Source organism: Myotis brandtii, unplaced genomic scaffold (genome assembly GCF_000412655.1).
Source record: "Myotis brandtii unplaced genomic scaffold, ASM41265v1 scaffold847, whole genome shotgun sequence".
Classification (NCBI taxonomy): Eukaryota; Metazoa; Chordata; class Mammalia; order Chiroptera; family Vespertilionidae; genus Myotis; species Myotis brandtii.
This window is the reverse complement of record NW_005371441.1, coordinates 1,793,411-1,817,723: the sequence shown is the minus strand read 5'-3', so window position 1 is coordinate 1,817,723 and position 24,313 is coordinate 1,793,411. Positions and strand designations below refer to the sequence as shown.

At 44.1% G+C, this 24,313-nt stretch overlaps 1 protein-coding gene across 6 annotated transcripts in view; it reads right to left on the bottom strand.

Moving 5' to 3' along the window:
- PLEKHG1 (pleckstrin homology domain containing, family G (with RhoGef domain) member 1) overlaps positions 1-24,313 on the bottom strand; it is a 189,980-nt gene that overhangs the window by 60,131 nt on the left and 105,536 nt on the right. For 4 of the 6 annotated variants that reach the window (XM_005884706.2, XM_014532126.1, XM_005884704.2 and 1 more), the window contains one exon: positions 13,557-14,062. In XM_005884706.2, coding sequence (XP_005884768.1) covers positions 13,557-13,964 — 408 coding nt within the window. In that variant the 5' untranslated portion in view covers positions 13,965-14,062. Of the gene's footprint in view, positions 1-13,556; positions 14,063-16,242; positions 16,275-22,996; positions 23,046-24,313 lie in introns of those variants that run through there. The other 2 variants (XM_014532127.1, XM_005884709.2) reach the window with 2 other exon arrangements.

Sequence of the window (24,313 nt, the reverse complement as noted above, 5' to 3'; positions counted from 1 at the left end):
TTTTATTTTTTAATTTTTTTTTATTTTTATTGCTTAAAGCATTACAAAGGGTATTCCATATGTGTCCTTTTTTCCCCCGCCCTTGACAATACCCCGGCTTCCCCTACCCGCCAGTGTCTTATGTCCATTGGTTATGCTCATATGATGCATGTAAATTTAAAGAAATCTACAAAAGCGTTACAATAATTACAAAGAAGTTTTGTACAAAGACTACACTAAAATTGATCTCTTCTGTTGCCCTTAGTTATAACAACGAGAAAATTTCTTAAGTGTCCTTTCTGTAATGACATAGCAGAAAATTTTTCGATTGCTTTGTTAAGTGTTTTAAAACTCGTGCTTACAGCTTTCAAATTACATGGACAATGTTTTCATATGCAAAGGATAGGTGGACACACACCCACACAGAGGTCCCGGTGCCTCTGGAAATACCTTTCCCTACTTATTTGAAACCTACCAGTGCTTTTTTCTTGCATCTTAATCCTGTCATCATTTCTAGCACCAGGGGAAAAAATAAAGTAAGTTTATTTGGGATAATCTCTGTGCTTACTAAATACACAAAAATGTAAAATATGTTTAAACCTTCAAAATGGGCAACCAGAGGGTTTGCCGGAACATTCCAGAATAAAGCCTACAGCAGGCTCCCGGTGGGCCCTAGGAGACAGAGAGCGGAGGAAGTTTATCAACCACCTCTTTGAGAATGACCCTTCCTGATGTCCCTCGTCTCACCAACTCTCTTTTTATGTTTTCCTCCTTCACGGGGTAACTGTACTTAGCATGACTTTTTCACTCTTACTCTCCAGGTCCCAGGGCAGGGAAGGAAGCAGCCAGATACCATGAGGGCTCTAACCCTGGAGGAGAAAAGGGGAAGCCTGACTCAGGGTGGAGGGGCATGATGTCCTGGCAAAGCTTTAAGTACCTGAAAATGAGAAACTGACTCATCTCAATTATAATCACGCTGCTGCTGGTGTAATTCGAAACATGGTAATTAAGAAAAATTAAATAAAGTCCAAAGGGTTTTGTATATGGGAAAGAAAATAAAAGATCAGTAAAATAAATGTATATTATTAGATCATCTGAAGTTTAATTTCTCTTCTCTGCTACTTATTCCTACCATCACCATTATTATTATTATTATTATTATTTATTGGTAGGTACTGAGCTCGCTGCTTTATATGCATTATCTCACTTAATCTTCACAGCAACTCTTTAATTTCTCTTCTCTGCTACTTATTCCTACCATCACTATTATTATTATTATTATTTATTGGTACGTACTGAGCTCCCTGCTTTATATGCATTATCTCATTTAATCTTCACAGCAACTTTAGGAGGTGGGTCCCATTACTGATCCCATTTACTGGAAGCTAGGAAGGTTCCATGCCCCCCCCCCCACGGTCATCCAGAGAATGAGGGACTTGGTTATATTCATACCAGGTCCAACTGCCTATGGCCTGGGCTCTGAAACCCTGCTCTACTGCTCCCAAGGTTTAGTCCTTAAAACAGTAGGAGCCGTTTGCTGTTGACCTCGTCTGGGATTACGTGTGGTTTTTAGCAGGTGTAGGGTAGGCGCCCACCAAAGATGACAGCTCTCACTGACCAGCACCTCCCGTGGGCCAGGATCTCCACTGACCGTGTGAATTAGTGTCTGTCCGTCCACGTGCTGAACCCGCTCCTTCCTGTTTTCATCAACCATCGGCCAGCCCGCCAGCCAGCGGTCAACCACCTGCCCTTTCACTCCCCGCGCTGCCTCAGGCCTTCCCGTCCCAGGTTTCCTTCCTGCCTCCCCTCCAGTGCGTGGCTCTCTGCTCCCTCAGTTGTCACCCAGGAGGGTCAGCATCGGCTCTTTGTTTGCATGACTCTCTCCATGTAGCTCCCCCATAGGGCCCCCCTTTACCAAACCAGGCGCTGGGAACCACTGCCGATGGATTCTTCCTGCTCTCCTGGCACCGGAATGCTAGTAAGTACCTACAAAAATGTACAAGACGCAGCGCCTGGAAAGCAGGACAGGTGGGAGCCACAGGATGAGGAGTCGCTATAAAGTGGAGATCAGTCAGAAATGAGGAGAGACGGCAGCTCTGCACGCGCGGGTTTTGTCAGAGGCCAGGGCCGAGCTGCTGGGATGGAAAGGATGAAGGCCCTGCTGAGGAAAGCTCCCTCTCAATGGTGGACAAGCAGCTTCTTTTCCCGCCTCACGTGGAGCCTCACAAGGAGCAGCTTGTTGGATAGCGCCTGGCACGCCCCCTGGGCACAGCCAGGCTGGGTGTTGTCAGCAGGCTCTGACGTCTCCACTTTGGTTCACTCGACCTAAAACCCTTCACTCAACATCAAAATGTGGCCACTGGTTTCTGCAGAAAAAATACTTCCTGTTCACAGACCCCATCGCCACCCACACTTCACCCGAGGCCTCTTCCTTCCAGGGCACCAGCAGTTTTGAAATAAGGATACCAAATAATGGCCCATTACGACAGACGCAGACACCGGTGCCCGCGTACACATCCCAGTGACCGCATCCTTAACCTAATCACGCCCTGGGCAGCAATGAACTTTATGGCTATGTAATGAGTTGGAACGCTTTCTAGTCTCTTTTTCCTGAGACTATAATACAGTTAATTCTCATAGCAATTCAACTGTATACAGTAGGTGTTCAACACAGGACAGCTATGCAACAAGGCCTTAGAGACAAGAGCCGAGTGCTGTTCGTGCTAACTTGCTTGGAACTCTAACCCTGAAGCAGAGTAAAGTTTTAACCTGGACAATATGAATGGGAGAGAGGAAGAAGCTGGAAGACATTAGCTGACTTCCCATCTACTGAGTCACTTTGATAATGACCCTCAAGGTCAAGCTATTCTACTTGAAAATTGCAATGCCATGAGGCTGTATACATTAATATAAAGCCTCTACACAAAGAGGACCTCAGCACGGATGAAAGTGATTATACTGTGGCGGCATTAGGTAATCCAGAGCTAAATATGGAAATGCATAGGCTAAGCTGTTCCGCTCATTGTACTCAAAACAATGAGTAGCCCCGAGGGCATATCTTGTTGCTCCTCTGGTTATGCTCTTGTTGATCTCATCACAATAAGATCTTAACCAGAAGTTATTTATTGACATGGAACCAGCCGAGGGCTCGGTGAGCCAGGGGCAGCAAGGAGAGGCACTGTCCAGAGGGTAGACTGAAGTGGCCAGTATGATGGGATGCTCCCCAGAAACTCGACCTCAAAGAGTGCTGGCCTCTTGGGTGGGGCCAATGCGAAGATTTCCTTCTGTCCTACTGGAGGCCTGGTCCCAATTTGTGGCCAGAGAGTGAAATGTGTGATTTGAAGAAAACTCTCCTCTCTGAAATCCAAAGCACAATGTTTATGGTCATCTTGTTACTTAGAGGAGAGAGGAGGCAGAGGTGTAGAGAGGTAGAGGTAGATAGATCATAGGATGGTTTACAGTTTCCATAAATGATTTTTCAACAGATTATATAGGCTGAATTTCTACAGCAGCAATTTTACAACCTGAACAGAAGTACACTCCATGCTTGTTCTTGAAAGAGATGCAGGTTCCACCTGCAGGAAACTTCTCTCCCAGGACTTACCTGGGGACAGGACAGCGGATTCCTCCTGGAGGCTCCGCTCCTGTGCTGCTCCTGACAGGGTGGTGGGAACGGACAGGCTGCAAGGCAGGCACCTGGGCCTGAGAGCGGACCTGGGGCGGGTTATTGAAGGTGCTGAGACCCCCCTGTGTCTGCTGCTAAGTAGGGAAAGTACAGCTACCCAGGTCTCATCTTCCTTCACGGGGTTAAATGACAAGGTGCGTGCAAGGAGCCGTGCGCAGTGTGCCCAGCTGGTAGTGGGGCCTGTGGCGTGGCCATCTGTGTCCCAGGTGCCTCCTCAGTAGAGCAGGGAAACAGCCAGATTGGAACCTCTGTTTTTTCAAAAGCAAATGAACTCTATCTGCTCACTGACAAGTCATCACGCGGGGTTCTCCGCCACCTTTTTCTGCCGTAGGAAGGCTAACCGACTGAGCATTTTGTTAATAGCCATCATTGTTGGGACAGGGTCCAAAGACTGTCAGGGAGACATGCATACCGATCCCCATGACACTCCCAGACGCTGGCCTCTCACCTGCTATGCCCCATGGAGAGTAAATCCTGCCAGTCCCCCCTCGCTCTCTTTCGAAACGGACCCCTCCTCTCATTTCCCACCAGGACTACTGCAAGGACACCCTAAGGAATCCCCCTATTGTGGGTCCCGCCCGCTCCAACTTTTCAGGAGAATCTGGTGAGAGCTTTCTAACACTCTGATTTGAATAAATTCCTGCCGCGACTCCTCACAGCCTTCAGCTCAAGGGAGGCCCTTCAAGCCTTGCACCCCTGCCTACCTTTCTGAGTTCCTCTTTAAAAAAAAAATTTTTTTTTTTATTGCAGAGAGGGAGAGGGAGACAGAGATAGAAACATCAATTGAGAGAGAATCATTGATCAGCTGTTTCCTGCACGCCCCTGCAACCCGGGCATGTGCCCTGCCCGGAATCGAACCATGACCTCTTGGTTCATAGGTCTACACTCAACCACTGCGCCCCCGCAGCTGCACTGGGCCCCTCTTTTTACCACTCGCTTGCTCCCTCCCGGTCTCTCCCCACCCTTCCTCCCCCAGCACCCAGACACTCATTGCTTGTGCTTTCAGGACTCCTGTTCTCTCCTGTTTCTTTGTCTTTATTCTCCTCTGACTGCCAAGATCATCCCTCCTGCTGCCAACTCCTGCTCCAAGATTCTTCCCAGGAAACGGTCTCTGATCCTCCCACCCCGTCTGGGCCAGGTCAGGTGCTCCTGGGTGCATTTCCATTCGTAATCCATGATCAAGGAAGCGAGGGTGGTCACCCACAGTGCTCTGGGAATCTATGTGGTCCCATGTCCGCCACAGACTGAGGGGAGCCGCTGGCAGGGCTCACGCTGCAGCTCTCTGGGCACCGCATGTCAGCAGAATGGGAGTCTCCTGGACACTGGGTCAGTCTGCTAACAGGGCCCAGGGAGCCTGGGAAGGCGAGGGTTAATTCTCCCCCCTCCCTGGGCAGGTCTCTCCAGCTCTCTAAGTGGCCAAAGTCCTATAGAACTGTAACCCAACCCTGCATTCCTCTTTGGCACCCTCCCCTCCCCTTTGTCTCCGAACAGCATTTTTAACCACACAACCTCTCCAAGATGCCCCAAACCAAGCATTCCCTGCTTAAGGCTCTGCCCGCCCACCCCACTCCCCCTTGGCCCCAGAAAAGAAAGGCTTCCCTAATCAAAAGGAGATTAACTCTCGCCCCTTTCTCCCTGTGCATTTGCATTTGGAACACCATGCAGGAGGCTATAAACAGACCCAGGCAGTGATTTATCCGCTGCTGCACGGAGGACAAAGGCCGCAGTCTTTGCAGTGGTTCCCTGTTTACTGTGGGCTGCTGCTGGCGGCCAGCGCCTGCCCTCCGACTCATCTCCCAGTTAGCGCTCTGAAAGGTTAACAGCAGAATTCAAGCCTCATTATAGAGCTGGAGGAACACTTGCAACATTTCTTGTTGCTCCAAAGAGGAAAACAGGCTTGTTTCAGAGGAAAATATTTTAAAGTGTAGTTTTAAAGGAACGGCTCATGCTGCCTCTCCACACACACACACACACCCTTTAGACAGCACATGGAGAAAATGAAAGAGTAATTTTGCTTCAGTGTGATTTTGCCATTTGAAATCACAGACTTGGGCTGCATGTGGCCTATTTTGGGGGGAAAGGGCTGCCTATGTTTCAAGCCCAAGAATTGTCATGAATTATTTTGTATTAATTTAATAAAGCAAAGAATCCTCACCTTTAGAACAAGCATTCCACCTGGCTTTGGGTTGGAGAGATGCTTGCTATTTCTCATCATGCCTTTATTACTTTCGTAATTCTTTCCCTTACAGGGTAAAAATCGTTCTCATTTTTCATAAAGTGTCATCTCATTTTTGTTAAGGGGCCAGCTACTGTACAGGATTTTTCTCTAAGTATTAAAAGCTAATGATAGTTAATGAAATGCTGACATGATCTACCACATGGGTGAACCTAGAGAACATTTTGGTCAGTGAAATAAGCCAGACACAGAAGGACGAATATTGTATGATTCCAGCCACTGCAGAGACAGAAAGTAGGTTGGAGGTTGCCAGGGCCCAGGAAAGAGGAGAATAGGGAGTTATTGTTTAGTGGGTACAGAGTTTCTGCCTGGGATGATAAGAAAGTTCTAGAAATGGACAGTGCGCAACATTGTGAATGTGTCCAATGCCAATGAATTGTACCCCTAAATATGGTCAAAATGGTGAATTACAGACATTATGTATATTTTATGTTAGTGAAAACCATTTAAAAAGTCCATTATTATAATTGAACTAGAGGCCTGATGCACGAAATTCGTGCAAGGGGCTCGGCCCTCGCAGCCCCAGCTTCGTCCGGAAAGTTGTCCGGAAGGACGTCTGGTCTAATTGGCATATTACGCTTTAATTATTATAGATAATTGCTTTGTTTAGGAAGGCCAGGCAGCAGACAATATAGTTTAGGTGCTGTACCAAACGTAATAAAATGTCCTTGCTATTCAGACTCATCAGTAAGCACTTTGGTCATGGCTGGGCCATAATTATGAGTAAAATTCACCAGGGGGACTGAGGTGAGTCTGCACCCATTCTAAGTGGCCTGGCACGAATTCATCTACTAAAGGGTTCTTTGCTCTGTTCCTTTGTGCTGGTCACATCCATCCCCTCCCACCCCACCTTTGCTGGGGGCTAGGAAGCCAAATAATGAAGCTGATTTTAAGCATGTGTGGTAAATAGGCTCTTAGGGGGAGCTCGGGCCTCTCCTGGGCAAAGACAAGGATTTACTGTTCGGCGTTTGAAATATCTATTTTGGCTGCTCAAAGGACTTACTTATTTCCTGGTCCCATTCTTGAGCACTGAGGCTGGCGGGGATGCAGTCTCCTGTCATTCTTAGGGTTCAGCTTGTGAATTAGACTCATTTACAGAGGACGAAGCTGAGGTCAGCCTGGCCGCTCGTCCCCGGGCACACAGCTGCCTGCCAGCATGTCACAGGAGCCCAGGCCAGTGCCCTGTCCCTAAGCCAGTCTCACTTGGACTCAGCTCAAACCAAAATTCTGAAAATGATTTCACCCCACATTGCAGCCCGTTATGATATTAGAATGCATCCCAACTACACGTAGGTATGTCAGGTAAACTAAAAACCGCAGGATATATTCTTTCTAAATTGCAAAGGTAAAATAATTTCTAGGATTAATACTTTAACATAGATTAGAAAGCACAACAATACTATGATACTTTAAAACCTACTAAAAATTACTGGCTTTGTCCAAATAACACTAATAATAATAATAATAATGATGATGGCACTTATTTGAGTGCCTATTGTATGCCCAGCACTATGCTAAGCATTTTGCGTGGGTAAACTTATTTAATTTTCACAACAATCTTATTATTTCCTTTTACAGGTGAAAAAACACACACAACAGAACTTAGAGAAGTTCAGTAACTTGTCCAAGATCCTATAGAGAAAGGGAAGAACCAGGATTTGGATTTAGTTCTTGCAGATTTTAGCTTTTCATCATTTTGTTATATTCCTTGGGGTAGGGGGAGCAGGAGGTAATTTATGCTGTTTTTAAATGTCTATTGTTTCCTTTATCACAAAGGTGCAAGCAACATCTGTTTTTTTGGAAGAAATTTCTGGGCATGGGAAACTTCTCCCAACTGAAGGTTGGTTGATTTAGAACATAATTTCCTGAATTCTATAATTTTCTACCCACTCAGTCTAATTGAATATTCAAGATGGCACACACCCAAAGGCAGCATGATTCTGGTTCAACTGAACAGGACCTGTTCTAGCAAATCTTCAATAGAATTTTGCCCACAGGCAGTCTCTGAAATATATTAACAGTTCTTTAGCAGACTAGTAATACTAGCTATTCAATCACTAGAGTTAACTGAAGTTTTTGAAATGCCTTGTCATTAAAAAATCAAAATGTTGTCTTAAAAGAAAAGGCTGATCGAATGGGAAGGGACTTTTTAGTTGCAGGCATTTGTACAAGTGCTTGGTCATTCAAAAAAGAAAATGAACATACTCAGTTATGACTGTGAAAAGTAGTTTCTATTTCCTCCCACCCCCATTTATGTTGTAAATTGATCCTTTCCTTTAATATACTGTCTAACTGAATCTGTAAGTGTAGGTGCAAAATATTTTTCTAACTTTAACATCAGAAACACTAATAGTTACCTCTTAAATCTCCTTGGAAAATTGAGAGTTTCATAGACTCAGTGGTTGAGCATTGACCCATGCATGAGCCAAAAGGTCCCTGGTTCGATTCCTGGTCAGGACACATGCCCTGGTTTCAGACTTGATCCCCAGTAGGGGGCGTGCAGAAGGCAATGATCTCTCATTGAGGTGTTTCTTTTTCTGTATCCTATTCTTTTTCTCTCTCTAAAATTGATTAAAAAAACATTAAAAAAGTTTCATAGACATCAAATGCTATAGTTTATGCAAGAATATTTGATCAAATTGTGCAAATCTTGTCAGTAATGAAATATTTCTAACTATTTGCATTTATAAGTAATCATGTTTGTTGGTTTAAGATTAGGGTAAAAATCTATTCGTTAAAGTTTTAAAAAATGTGAATAAACTCTAAACTGCCAAGAAAGATTGAAATTCTTTTAAAGCATTTTTTTTTCTTGTAAGATGGCAAGAAAAATGCATTAGGATATTTGTCATCGTCTTTATTAGTCTTACTTCATGTAAATGGGAAACCATGTTTCCTAACAACCAGCCTAGTATTCTTTAATCGTCTCGTCTGAGCAAAGGGGACAGGGGTGTGGTGAGACCTATTTGTAACAGTCATAACACTTGGAAAGAATAAGCACAGTCAGTTCAGCTTTAACTTCTGTTTTGAAAACATGAACTTGCTCCCACACAATTACTATATTAGGGAGCAGTCTGAACTTAATTCAAATGTCCTAATTTTGCCTTTGCTTTTAGGCAGGATGTCATACCTACAGATTCCCAATCGAGGATCAAAAATGTTGTTTTCAATATGAGGTTGGTTGCATCCACAGATGTGAAACCCAAGGGTCTGGAGGATTGACTGTATATTTATTGAAAAAAAAATCCATGTATACGTGGATCAATGCAGCTCAAACCACATTGTTCAAGGGTAAACTGTATATATAATGCATTGTAGAGACTGCCAGTTCACAAAAATGTTTCCTACCTTCTTTGGGCACACAGCTGTTAATGTAACTTTTTGTGTGTTTGCTGTTATTAAGGCACATCTGTAGAAAATTTAGAAGTGCTAGGTCTGCAGTATATTTACAGCTGTTGGAATCCATGAGGTGATGCTAAGTCTCAAAGCACTGGTAACCCTTGCTGCCTACCAAGTTTGCAAGAGAGTCTGACCAATGTAGGTATTTCAAATAAGGTTCCTTAGTTTTGACTCAAAGTCTGGTCATAAATTAAGATTTATGAATTAATATTCAGCTGTAAAAATTGTTATGTAACTGAATAACCTAAACTGCCATCGGTGATTAAATACACATGAATTCTTGTGAGCAGCCAACCTCTACTTTTGCATGGCAACTCTGCAAACCTCTGGCTCACTTGGTTTTGCTGAATGCTGCTCACCTGGAACTATTTTCATTGCTCATTAGCAATCAATCAGAAGGTATTAATAGAACATTTAAAATGCGCAAACCCATTAGGCATGGCAAGAGGTGGAAGCCCAGGTCCCTGCCCTCCCACCCTCCCACAGGAGATTGCAAACAGCAGAAGAGAATGACACTCAAACCACTGTGTTCCCACCTTCTAAGTTTTTGTCACTGTTGGGTGGCAAGAGATGAGGGTGAGATAAGATAGGGAGGAAGGAGGCATAACAACAACAAAAGAGACATGGAAATGAAGCGTCAGTGAGATTTGGGGATTATATGCAGTAATCAGGTGGGCTATTTGAGGAATAGTTTCTACATAAGCAGAAACCTATTTAGCACGTTTGCTTCTAAATTATCATAGATCTTAAATGGTTTTAAGAAAGATCTCATTTGCCCATTATGATAAAAGCCCTAGAGGAAAAAACAAATAGAGACATTCAAATAAAGTGCTCAAATGCCACGTAAAAGAAAACGTACATTGAATTGTGCCAAGTACCACAGTGTAAGTTCTTTATTAAATCCACCCACATAACAAGCCTTCATTAAAGACAATCCCTGCCAAGTCCTACACACTAGCATTGAACACATACTTCCCTCAGCATTCAAGAACTTTGGTTTCCATGAACCTCATACAAAGCGTCAGTATAATAAATGTTATTTAACCTGGAGGGAGGGTTTTGAGTGAGGACATCTGCAAGTACCAAGACAATACAATCTACGACAAGTCACCTCTTCTCAATAGGCTTTTCCCTTGGTTCAAGACCATTCTCCTCTTGTCTAGTATCCTAAGCAGTTACAGCCGGCCCAGAGAAGGCCCATTGGAGCCAGTCCTGTATAGCTAAGGGAGAGAGTGGCAGAGACAGGAACCGCCCCTTCCACACCCAACTCTTGTCTCCCACAGGATCCCTAGGAAGCCAAGCTTCATCAGAAACACCTCAAATCCACAGTGTTGTCCCTGAGGGAGGGTTGGCCTAGGACAAAAGCCAACTCAGATCCCACTCCCTCCAAGTCTTGGTCACCTCTCGAGCCTAAGAGCGAAGTCTCTAGGAAGAACAAATGATCGGATCACGGAACGAACTCCCAAGGAGTGCTTCCTGGGTTTCCTTTTTCATTCTGCACAAATATGGAAGGCTTGCTTCCCAGTGTAAGAGGGTTCCCCTTCCAACGAACTGGATACCTCCATACCAAGAGCTTTTCTCGGAGCTCTGGCAATGGAGAAAATTCACAAAACCGAGAATGACGATGGAAGGATATTGGTTAGATGGGATTTGATAAAGTAGAGTACAGAAAGTCTGAATTGTGCAGATATGAAAAGTGACTCACCATCACCTCTATAAATAATTAGACTATTGGCATTTTGTATTTTTAAAAAATACCCATTTTGCCAAAACCGGTTTGGCTCAGTGGATAGAGCGACAGCCTGCGGACTGAAGGGCATTTTGTATTTTTAAAAAATACCCATTTTAACGATCTTTATTGGGTAGAGTTGCTGCAAGTGGAAAAATACAGTAAATCCTAGCTTCATGTCATGGATAGGTTTTGTAACTTGATGACGTATAAAGAAACCAATTTTACCAGAGGCGAATGGATACAAGTAAGAGTTAAAATCCTAAGGCATCTCATCAATGTTATAATGATACAACACAAAGAAATGATGTTATTTCAGGACCTGCTGTAATTGGTTCCTCTTAATAAAGGAAAAAACTAGATAAAACGAGTCTAAAATTTTTTTCCTAATTAAATTTCTACTGTAGTGAATTGACGAATCTGATTATTTTTCTGAAAGACCTTAGGTAAGACGGTATAGTTAACACTCTACCAGCAAATTCAGAGGAGGCTGGTGAGGAGGAGGATTTCTATTTATTAATTACTTACCAATGTGCCAGGCACTATTGTAACAGCTTTCCATATATCATCTAATTATCCCAACGAAGCAGGTACTACTTATTAGTCTCATTTTACAGTTGATGAACCACAGGCACAAATTTACAGTCTCTTGTATGGTCGGCATACTATGGCCTTTGGGTGCAATCTGGCCCTAAAGTTTTACTGCAACTTCCACACCCATTCCTGGCTGCTTTTGAGCTACAACGGCAGAGCTGAGCAGCTATGACAGACCTCAGGGCCTAGAAAGCCTAAAATACTAACTATCTGTGGACTTTATAGAAAATGCCCACCAAGGCTTCATGCAAAACATGGTTAATTCATAGATAAAGAAAAAAGGGTAAGAACATTTGGACAGCTTGAAATAGAAGTTTTACTGAAACTTTCTTAGCAAATATTCTGTCTTTTATTTATATTTTTTTCTTCTCACCACCAAAAAGGACTTATTTGGGGAAAAAGAAAGGATTGCAAATCTGGAACCTGCAGACATGGCAACCTACATGCAAGTTCACTTGACCTGCTTTCTTTCATTCATATTTTACTTTATTACTTCTCACTCAAGGTGCACCAACCAGCCCAGAAAAAGCAAGAGTGTTCACGGACTATCAGTTCAATAACTAAAGGCTTCTCTCTCAGTTTAGTGAGTTTCGATTAGGTGGAAAAGTTTCCAAAAAGCAAAAGCAAAAGAAGGGAAAGACGAAAGAAAGCTTTGACAACCATAAATTTCCTATTAGGTTGTAAAATTTTTGGCAGTTTCACAGGTATTTCTTCTCAAGTACAAATGACATCATTGTTGAAATTAAAAAAACAATTGGCTGGGCTTATTTGACATTTGGTATCACATATTGTTTTGGTTGAGCATCAATTGATTTTTCTATTTTTACTGGGAAGTTACGTCATAGCTATTTTTAGTCGGCAGTGTCTGGTTCTATTCTTTGTGGAACTCGGCACACAATCATGCCTTAGAATTTTTTTGCTCACGCTGTAAGAATGTATGTATTTGGTGGGGAATGTTCTCATCAGTAAATGTCCTACTATTTTCTGAAACATTTCAGAATAAAAGTCTAAAACAGGAAGTAGGCACTAACAAATGACAGAATTTGGTATGTTACTAGGAAGCAAAGTGAATGTAGCCTTACAGTATGTCTTTAAAATATTAACATTTTCATCATTAATTGTGAATGAGTTAACATCTGTGCTATTCTGCTAAGTCTTAGTTAATCCTTCAAAACCTACCTATAAATCAAAGTCAAATTAAAAATTGAATTTCCAGAGTACGAAAGCTGGCACATAAAGTGGAGCTCGATTTGCACAGCCAAATAATTTATGCAAACTTGTTCGCTGCAAAAGTGAACAGAAATTCCCAAGACAAGACAAAGCCCACAGTTTTTCTCTACCCGTCACCACTTTCCACCGAATGCCAACCGACACAGAAAACAGCCTAGAACAGCAGTTCCCAAGCTTGTCTGCTTATCAGAATCACCTGGGAGCTTTCACAATTCCACCTCCAGGCCACACCTCAGGCTCATGAAATGACAGTCTCCGGAGGTGGGACCGAGGTATCAGTACTTTTGGAATCCCAGACACCAGTAGAGAGTTGTGATCAGGGCGAAGATAGCCTGATGGGCGCAGTCCAGATACACATGACACCTGCAATTCAGGAGGCCTGCAGCCCTCCTCCATCCTGTCTGCTCCACTAATTGCCAGGCACTCAGACCCCTGGTGCAAGAGTTGATAGCACAACACATAGGTAAATGCATTGGTATCATCATTCTTGCTCCTAACACATAATCAATTCGTTAATGCAAACATTAAGAGGATTCTAACACAGTGAGTACTGCCTTAGGGTTTCTCTTAAGTTATGACCTGTTTAAACATTCACACCATTTCTGCATCTTAGGAGACAACACATCCCCCACAGCTGGCTTTGCTTTTCATGTTGCAAGCTTATTTATCCTGCAAAACAAACTAAAAAAAAACATAGCTTGCCTTACCTCTACGATGCTTTTTAAATCTTGCACATAAGTCCTTTCCGTCTCCAGGATTTCCTGAACAACTCTGTCCACGTAGAGGAGCTTGGGGCTGGTGGCCGATTCAGCACCTGTTTTGGTGGCCCCGTTGGCCTCCACCCTCCGCTGGGCCCAGGGCTGCCTCTCGCTGCCCGTGTCTGGGCTCTGTTGCCTGGCCAGGCTCTCCCTCTGCAGCTCGCTGCTGGAAACCAGCCTGGCTGGAATCAGCTCCAGTTTGATGGCTCCTGCTTCTTTATCCTGGGGAAACAAGCCCAAGTGGCTGTTGGAAACTAAGGTCATTCGGCTGCCAAAGGAACCATGACTGTCCCGGGAAGAAGCCGAGGACGACGTGGAGCCGAAGCTGACGGGGCGGTCGCTGTCCGAGAGCTCCATCGTCTTCCGTTCTTGGCAGCGGGAATGCTTGGCTGTGGTCTTGGGATCTGGGTCTTCGGTTACAGCTAATGGCACATCAAGATGCAACTGGTGGACATCTAAATGCATTAAAGGAAAAAAAGAAAAAAGGACGAGATAAGCAAGGTATTTTAAAATGACATCAAACAGAAAATTTAAAGGTTAAAACTCACTCCAAATACATGGGGTCAAAAACAAAGAGGCAGTGAGCTAGTTACAGAAGGACATGCAGAGGTACCTTGGTAGGTGTCAGAGGTTCTAAAGCATCACCTGGGACCATGCTAGAAATGCGGTCTCCGGCACCACCCGGACCTACTGAACCTCAGTCTGCATTTGGACACGATGCTGGTGCTGTGTGCACACGAGTTAGGGTTTTCGAGGCACTGCAACAAATGGGACCACCTGGGATGACTAACGGATGCAGATTGGTCCCGGTTTTCTGAATTAGAAGCTCAGTAGTCAGGGCATCAGGAGTCTATAGCGTTAACAAGCACCACAACTGATTCTTATGGACCTAAAATGCACCCTAGGCGATTCTTATGGAAGCTTGCGAAACACTGTTCTTCATTTTGGGCATTCCACCTTAATTCCACAAAGGTTTAAGCCTCCATCCTGGGACCACTGCTACTTACTCAATGGATGCTGACAATTTGCATTTTACTAGGAAACAGCATTAGAGAAAGTGTCCCATGGTTCAGATTTTTCTAATCCTGGGCAAGAAAAACCCAACTATTAAGACCCACACCCCCTTTAAAACTTAGCCGCTCACCACGTGTCTCTCAATCTCTACCTGGAAGCCGACATTCCATTGGGGTAGATATGAAGTTACGCCATTACAGAGCATGTCTGATTAACCACAACACCCCCCATGTAACGTTAGATAACATGACAGTGGGATCATACAATTAAGTTATTAATAAACATAGGAATTCAATTATGAGAAAATAATGTATTTTGAAAGAAACGGGGCTGCTTGTGTTTAGAAGAGGGTATGAGCAGAGAATATCTGTGAAGTTTAAAGGTTACTCAGTGCCCATAGCACTGGAATCTTAGGCCCATAAAGGTCCTGAATGAGGTTTAACCGTCCCAAAGCTATTTTGGTGAAATATAAAGTTCCAAGCATCTTCATTTGTAAGGCAGGATCGACATTTCCCCCCTTGATGAGGTCCCAGGTTTACAGAAACAAAAAGCCTTGTAATAAACAGTGTGATTAATATCATTTTGGTAGATTGTCTTACCACCAAAATCCATGTTTACGGATTTTGTTTTAGAGAATTAGAAGAGAAACTTATGTTTGGAGAATTAGAAACTTATGTTTGGAAGGTTAAAACAAGACAAACACAATAACAAGAATATAGATTAATGATCATCTTTTAAAAGGAACATGAATTTTATTTCACTCTATAGTAAACGTCACCAAACAGCTGGTACCAATATTTCTAGAATATAAAGAATCCATCAAGTCTGCATCCCGACTTTTTCTGGAGAGTTTCTATCCGTGGCAAATATTAGTGCCAAGTTATAATGCAAATATTAAAATTAATGAATGTAAAACACAGGAACTAACTTGGGTCAATAAGGAAGCATGGTAAGAAAGTGTGGGAAATGAGTAATTGATCAGCACAACCACTACCACGTGGTACACCACAAATTTTTAAAGCTTTTGCAATATTCTTTCTGCTTGCCCCATAACAACTTTATGGCCTATAAAACACAGATGGGTTATAGTAGTTAAAATGCACTTGCCCTAAAAAGCATGATCCAACTTGAGGGTGGCAAAAATCCAAGAAGTAGCCAGGCACTGAGGTGTGCTTGCTGCAAAGGATGCTTGCCCACATTTAAGGAATGATGTTAAGAAAGTCCTGGGCAGTTCAACGTAGGAGCAGATACAAGGTTTTCTTCCTTCTGGCATCCACCATAACCATAACCATGAGGTTCATCACACTCTCACAAGTGGGCATTATCTCAGAAAGTATCTGGAGACCCTTCAAGGTCCCAAGGGTCGAATGAGGCTATGAGTTGGGACCAAATATAAGCTGGCATACTGTCTATGAAGCTAGGGCACCAGGAGGCTCTCAGTCAACCTCCCCATAGATCTGCATACACTGGTTTCCAGGGCAAGTTATGGTTTTCTGGCTAGCCAGGAATCAACCTTCTCTCCAGTACAGAAAACTATATTTAATAGTTACATAACTCTTGGCAAATGCTCATTATCAGGATCGGTGAAAATGAACACAATAGAGACTCATTTGTTACTTACTTTCACTCTAGTTAGCCAGCCAATATTGGGACCTAGGAATGAAAGAGGAACAAAAAATTGGAGTGATTGTAGAGGAGTCCATGTTGGGCAGCTGGGAGTGACGGGGCAAAATGGGGTAAAAGGGGATCGCTTCATGGCAGAGTCAAACAGCAGCATGAATTGGGCCCTGCTCCAAGGAAGGAATCACATGTTGCACTACCAGGCCATGCAGCTGATCCTTGAATTACTTAGGTTTGAACTGTGTGGGTCCACTTATACACAGATCTTTTTAAATAAATACCTGTTCTGTTTTTGATTGGGAGTCTGCACATGCAGACTTGAGCATCTGTGGATTTTGGTATCTGTGGGGTCCTGGAACCAATCCCCTGAAGATTCTGAGGGACAAGTTAAGTTTTGGGGAAATCAAAAGTTATGTGCAGATTTTCTACTGGGCTGGGGTCAGCACCCATAACCCCCGCACTGTTCAAGGGTCAGCAGTATTCTTGGACCCTGGACCGATCAGCCCATTCCTCAGACTGCCAACCAGGCCCTTCAGAAAACAGAATATGAGCTATTTGGTGGCTGTAGTAGTTGGCCAAGTTTACTGCCCCAAATTCAACACCTTCCAAAATTACCAATGACAGGAGTGAAATATTTAAAGCTAGGCTTTAAATGGCAATAATATAAGGCTGCCTTTGCTAATGGGTAACATTTTTCATGTTATTTCATTGCTTAGAAGATAATTACAGTTTTCTCACGTAAGGAAATATACCTCATAAAAACTGTCTAGTCTTGTCCTCACCTCCTTCAAAATAATTTAAGATTTCCACCCTGTCTGACCTATTCTTCATAATACAACTCGCTGACTTTTAATATTTATTTCTAGTGCTGTACTGATCAACACAACAGCCAGTAGCCACATGCCGCTATTAAGCACTTGACATACAACTAGTCTGACTTGGAATGTGCTGTGAGTGTAAAATGCACACCAGATTTCAAAGAATTAGTATGCTATGCAATAAAGAGTATAAAATGCCTCATTAATAATTTTTATATTAATTACATGTTGAAATAATATTTTGTAGTAGTGGGTTAAATGAAATACCTCCTGGATGCATTCCCTTCCCTGTCTCCTCCCCCTACCCTGGCACATATCCCCTAACCTCTAAGGGACTCCATTGAGACTTGCAACCAGGGGAACAATGGGCAGTGGTAGCACATCCCAGGCTAACCCCTGGAACCTGTCTTCAACGCCCCCTATTATCTGACTTCCCAGTGAGCTAAGGCAGCCTAGCCTAGGCTCTCCTATTACATCTATGCCCTTCCTTGTTTCACTCTCCTAAGTATATTTTTGCTGCAGTCTATACATTCTTACTTGCTTTTCTTTAAAAAAAAATCTCCTAAATATTCTTTTTACTGTTTCATTTTACTCCCTTTAATGTGGCTACTAAAAATTTACCCAGTCTATACATTCTTACTTGCTTTTCTTTAAAAAAAATCTCCTAAATATTCTTTTACTGTTTCATTTTACTTCCTTTAATGTGGCTACTAAAAATTTACGAATTATATATGTGGCTTGCATTATATTTTAGTTGGACAATGCTGATCTAGGATATTCTAGATGATTTTATGATTCTGTAAGATTTAAATTTACTTCCTTATCAATCTTTGTTTAGATAATAATGAAAGAAGAGGTGCATATATTTCAAAATTTTCCCTTTTTTTAAAAAAAGCTCCATTCATTAGTACACAATATTGTTATGAATTGGCCAAAACGGAGTTGGGAGACAATCCATCCCTGCATCCTAGATATTGAGGTAACTGATTTCCCATGAGAAGGTGAAACCCGAGCCGAGCCAGAACACTGCTGAGCAGGAAAGCCTTCCCCTCTTCCCCGAGTGAAAGATGTCGGCAGGTTGTACTACCATTTGGGTAATTTGATGCTTTGCTTTCCTTTCTGTTTCATCGCCTCTCTCTCTTTCTTCCCTAATCCCCGATACAGGGCTAATAATAGAGCATCTTCTGCAAACTTGCCAAGCATTGCGAAGGGCCCAGGTCAGGGGTGTTGTGACCATGAATACCCTAAAATAAGCTGCTTCCACCCACCTTGAGGGTCTTGGTCCATTTGACCCTTTGTAAACCCACAGATGGTGGTGGTGGAAGCCCAGGTCCAGGGGCATTGGGGTCCTAATGATTCTTATGACTGGAAGTACCATCAGCCTAAAAGCCATCAGAATAAATATTCCTTCTTGTGCCATCTTCAATTTAAGAAAAACGGCGACACAGCTACCATGTAGATACCCTTTCACACATTTGACTTCATGACGGGTCCCTCTCTCTAATTTTCTTTTTTTTAAGTGAAAGAGCTTTAACTCCATGGCTTGTGATTGTTTGCTCTGCAAACTTCCATTATTCTAATTGCTCTCCTTTGGAATGTCACTGTCAGAATCAAACACAGCTCTTGTGGCTCTAACTTGTCTCTCGGGCTGATTTGGGGTTGAGGCAGAACTTTCCATGGCAAGTAAAGCCCAAGCTTCCTGTGACCGTGTTTACATGTTGAAGGGGGGACGGGTGGGCCCACAGTGGCCACTTCCTGTCACAGCTCCCAAGGACAGTTTCACCAGGCAGAGCTGCACAGCAGCGACGGAGGAGGGATCAGGATTTCCAAATTCTGCTCGTTGCTATTCCAGACTACACACACCTAACCGAGTTCCTTGGCAGGACAAGCATGAAAATCAGGAGAATTTGTTGTGCTCAAGACCAATGAATAAAATGATCTAGCTCCCTGTTACACTGCCTGCAAATTGCCCAAAGAGGGAAGGCATGAGAGAGACGAAAATATAAGTAAGAAGTGACTCTATCAGCCAGCAAAGGTCACTTAATACAGAGCCAATCTTGGTAGGGCCTCAGAGCTATACACAACCAACTTCATGATTTAAAACAAAGAGACCCACACATCTTTTAAGAGTCAAAGTTATAGGAAATACACCGATAGCCTGACCGGCATGTGGATCAAGGGTTGAGCGTCGACCTATGAACCAGGAGGGCATGGTTTGATTCCCGATCCGGGCACATGCCCGGGTTGTGGGCTTGATCTCCAGTGTGGGCCAAGCCGGAGGTGGCAGATCAATGATTCTCTCTCATCATTGATGTTTCTCTCTCTCTCTCTCTCTCTCTCTCTCTCTCTCTCTCTCCCTCTCCCTTCCTCTCTGAAACCAATAAAAATATTTTTTAAAAAAGGGAAATATACTCATTTATATATTTCAAAGACAAGATCAGGTATTTGAGGAGAACCTTTCTCCCCCACACACCTCTGATATAGTGGATACCTCAACAGATAAAATAGCCTCTTGGTGTTCTATGATACAACATGATGCTTGCATTAAGGGCCTGGACAGGACTCCAAGTCCACATGTTCTTAAAGTTCACGGTGGTCATTCTAGGAATGTTTATTAATGATTTTCACACTTATTTGCAGCTGTTTGGTAATGAAGAAATGAAAATCTTGTTACCACGTTCATAGGTTAGCTTGAACAATGTTCTATGGTCATGCAAGATGTTTACATTAGGGGAAGCTGCATGAAGAGTGGGTAGGAACTCTAGGTTTATCTTGGCAACTTTTCTATAAATTAAAAAGATTTCCAGAATGAGTAGTTTTTAAAAAATCTTGTTGCACTGAAGAGCCAGTAAAGCTGTTACTGGACGGAGCTTGGGCTCAGAGTGGGTCTGCCTCCGGCCGGCCGGCCAACCTGCAGTGTGTGGGTTGTTGACTTCCTGCAGGGAAGATGTTGCAGTAAGAGTCCAGGTGATTTTCTGAGGATGTTTATTCAATCTGGGGACAGTGACACAAGGAAGGGCCTAGGATGAAAGAAGCAACAGGAGAGAGACTCGAAGGGCTGCATTGGCTCACTGAGCAGTCAGAGAGAAGGGGGCCCTGGAGACAGGTTCAGGGGTGAGCCTGGGACGAGCTGCCACTGCCCATTGCTCCCCTGGTTGCAAGTCTCGTGGGGCCCCTTGGAGTTTTGGAGATACGCACCTGTGGGGGAAGAAGAAAGGAAGGGAAAGGTGTGGGCATGTTCCTGGGAGGGGAAGCGCGTGCCAGGACCCTCATTTTGAGGGTTTTTAAAGGTTGGGAGTTTAGGGGAGGATTTCAATAGAATTTTTCCAGGTATGTCCTTTCAGGGTCATGGTCTCCACTGATTGGTCAGTGCCAGAGCAGGTCATAAAGTCATTGCAGGTGGTCTTGCTGTCGCCCACCTGGATTTGCTGCTTTTCTGGGCCTGGAGCTAATGTACACGTGGGGCCTAGGTGTTATCTCTAAGGAGGAAAGGATATGCCAGGAAAGGAAAGGTTGCCCCGGGGGGGGGGGGGGGAGGGCGGCACCCATCTTGCCTGTTACCCGGGGCTTTCTCCCCTGGTGACCTTCAGTATCAAGCGGTAAACTGCCTGGCCAGTTCGTTCAGTTATCTGTCTCCGTTTCCCCATTCCACTTGCCAAGGAATTTCCCTAGCTTCTTCTCAGACGGCCTCAAAGCAAGTACTTGATCAAGAAGATCAAGAATAGAAGATTGTTCAGTGTTTTGCAAAAATGCTCTTTTTAAAACAAGAGGTGAGAGGTTGCATGAAGAACAGAAATTCCTTGAAGAGGTGCAGTCTGACACTAAACATTCAGATACGCCCCCAAGACTCCTGGGAGGTTCCTCACTGATTCCTATGCTCCTCTATGGGAACTGAGGGGTCCAAGGGCCACTGCAGCCGGGCAGGGATGAAGCAAGGCCGTTAAGGCCGTTCCTGAGCGAGACAAACAGCCTTAGCCAAGGGGTGACTCCAGAACCTCCAGGCTGGAGGGCACAGGCATGCACTGGGGTCAGAGAGGACCTTAGGGAATTCCCTTCAGGCTTTTGGTACAAATGCAGCTGTTTTGATCTTCACTGTGTGCTTGTTTGTGGTGGTTTGGTGTGGGAGGTGAAGGAGATTGTGGGCTGAGATGAAAGCTAAACGATGGGCTGTGTTTTTACTTTCAGAGGGAACTGTTTCTGTCCCCCGAAACCCAGGCCCCTTCTTCCTTAGCAAGTAGTCTTCGCTGTGCACACGTCCCAGCCGCCCGCCCCCCCCCCCCCGTATGGCCACGTGGTCATTGCTCAGCAACAGAAATATGTCCCTCTGGAACATGTTTCTCAAACCTTAGACCTGGTTCCTCCATTCGCCCCCCTTCCCCTGGAAGCCAGGCATGGCAGAGGCCCTGCCCGAGCCAGGGACCTGGCACCCAGGCCCTAGAGCAGGGATTTCCCACCTTTTCATCTCCTGGCACACGCCAACTAATGACTAAAATTCTGCGGCACACCAAAAAATATATTTTTGGCTGATCTGACAAAAAAAAAAAAAAGTATAATCTTGATTCATTCACACCGGATGGCTATTGTTGTGTTGGCTGTTGCCATTGTTTTGTTTGACAGTCTCAGGGAAAAGAGGTCACGCTAGTGTGGAAACAGCAGTCTCAGGGCAGTAACTGAACAGTCAGGTATTGCATGTTTTCACCATTCCTGTGGCACCCGGTTGAAAATGGCTGCCCTAAAGCAGCGGTCACCAACCTTTCGGAGCTCACGGACCACCAGTGATCTGCGGACCACCGGCTGGCGACCGCTGCTCTGAGCCATCACATTAAAATGTCTGGCCCTCCTGAAGGTGATGTGCTGGGGAAACCAGTGTGGCGACCACCCTGATACGTAGAGACGCTCAAGGACCCCCCGCTGTCCTGGCCCCTGCTGTTTGCACATTTCCCGCAGGCACCAGGCATGTGGGGGAGCAGCCCACGGGATGACAGCCCTGTCATTTCTGATGGCAACTTCGTGGGTACCTGCATCCAAACCCCTAGTGGAACCTCTCCTGAACCCGACTCCCAGCAACCTTGAGAGGCTATAAATGACGGTTACTTTTTCAAGCCACGGCATTTCGGAGTGATTTGTTACGCAGCAAAGGAGAACCCCAACAGTCTGTTACAACAGATCAGCCCGGCCATAACATGCCACTGCTGTACCTCTGTATCAAAATTATCCTTACAAACAGTCTCACAAAACCAAGTCTCCAAGTCCATTCACACATCATTACTTTTATACATTTTACAGGTGGAACAAAATAAACAGAGAGGTTGGGCAACTTGTGGTCAGAGTTGAACTGTGAATCAGAGACTGTGGTTTCTGGTTTCGAGTCCAGTTTTCCTTGTACGTGGGTGCAGATGCGTTCAGCAGGAGGGCAGGAAGGGAGCTTAGAGATGAGGAAAAGGAGGCCTAACTAGGAGCTCCTTGTGCAAAGCCCACAGTACCCATTGCCCAAGGGACTCACATAGTAGGTGCGTGTGTGAAGGGATGGATATGGGTCTAACTGTGTGTGTAGAACGAGCTCAGAGGACCAGCCAGAAGTTAGGTTCTGATACAACACTGTCTCCGTTGAACAGAGAATTTGCATTTCTGCCCTGGCTCTGTGCCATCAACGTGCGGATTGCCGTCTTTGGGTATCTGGTTTCCTCTGGTATAAGTTAGGCAGCTGGTCAACGACTCTCCCGGTCCCAGCCAACCTCCAGGACGTGACTCCCACCCTGAAATAACCACCTTATAAAGCTACTGCTGCAACCAGCGCCCATTCCTCGCCGGAGTCACAGCACAGGCAGTCACCACAAAACAGCAATTTTCTCCTACCTCCTGCTAATGCCAGGTGTTAGGTAATAAAACATATATCACTGACTTTCCAAAGGCCACAAAACTCTGCTTTACACTTACATTAAATAATAATCTACACGCCAGCATCCCTTTGAACAGCCCCTTCCTGCTCGCGTGGAAACAGCAGTCTCAGGGCAGAAACTAACACTGAGGTGATGTGTGCAGGCTCCATCCGCTGTGAGCACGCACAGTTCCAGAACATCTCTGTGCCGTCAGAGGGAGGCATGAGGCTGAACGGCATTTCCTTTTCAAAAAAAGGAGGAAGAAGAGAAGAAACCAAGTGACGAACAATGGCACTCCGAGTAAGTAAATCCATCCATACAGCGCACCAAGCGTTTTTTTAGAGAAAAAGGAGGAAGTGAATTCAGTGTCCAACGAGAGAGATCTGGGTAAACAGTCCATCTGAGGAGGCCGATAGAAAACTAGGAGATGCCATGTCCTTTCATAGGTGTGAGGGTGTAGAAATGGCCAGAACGCACAGTTGAGTGAAATGGGTGGTTTATAAAACATACACACAATGTGATCCCAACTTTGAATTAAAATGTCACGTTATCTATTTTCCACATTAGAAAAAGATCGAAAGGGTATATAGTAAAATACTAGCATTGGTTTTTACCAAGTAAGAGAATAGATGCTTTTACTTGGGTATTTATCTGCAAATACCACTTTGCTTCAACAAGTAGTGTTATTTTTATGATCTGAAAAAGGTAAAGAAATTCAAATCACAACCTCAAATTGTATCAAATACTGAAGTCTTTTAAATGAAGAGAACTGATTTTTTTAAATGTTCAATATGACTAAGGAAAAGGGATGCTGAATATATACGTCTTTCAAATAGATTAGTATCCCTAAAATTGAAATAATAAAACAAAATAAAATCAGATTCCAATCTGTAACAGCCCTGAATACAACCCATGCCTCCTTCTCCCCAATCATTCCTCCTAACAAAAGTATTTCTTACCAATACGCACTTAAAATGGAGACTGCATTTACTCAGTCAACTTTGGTTACCGCTAGCCTCAGACTAAATTTCGTCACTACAGTTGCTGAGCCTAAAATTGGCAAACATTTATTTTGTCCCTCAGCTAAGCCCGCGTGAGCCTCACAAAGAAAGCATAGCGAAGTGCTGAGGACGGGATGCGTGGCAACTTAAGATTTCAGCTTGCTCCTCAGAATCACAAACATCAGCTCCCTAGAGATTTCCCCCTCACTTAAGAAACGGTCAAAACCAAACCAATACAAGACAAACACCCTTTCAAACCGACTGCCCTTCAGAGGGAGGAGAAAAGAAGCCCCTTCTAGACTAATTCCATTGTTGGGTAACTCCTTTCTTAGATCGCATGTAGAGCAGAACAGCTCTAACCCATCCAGGCAAGC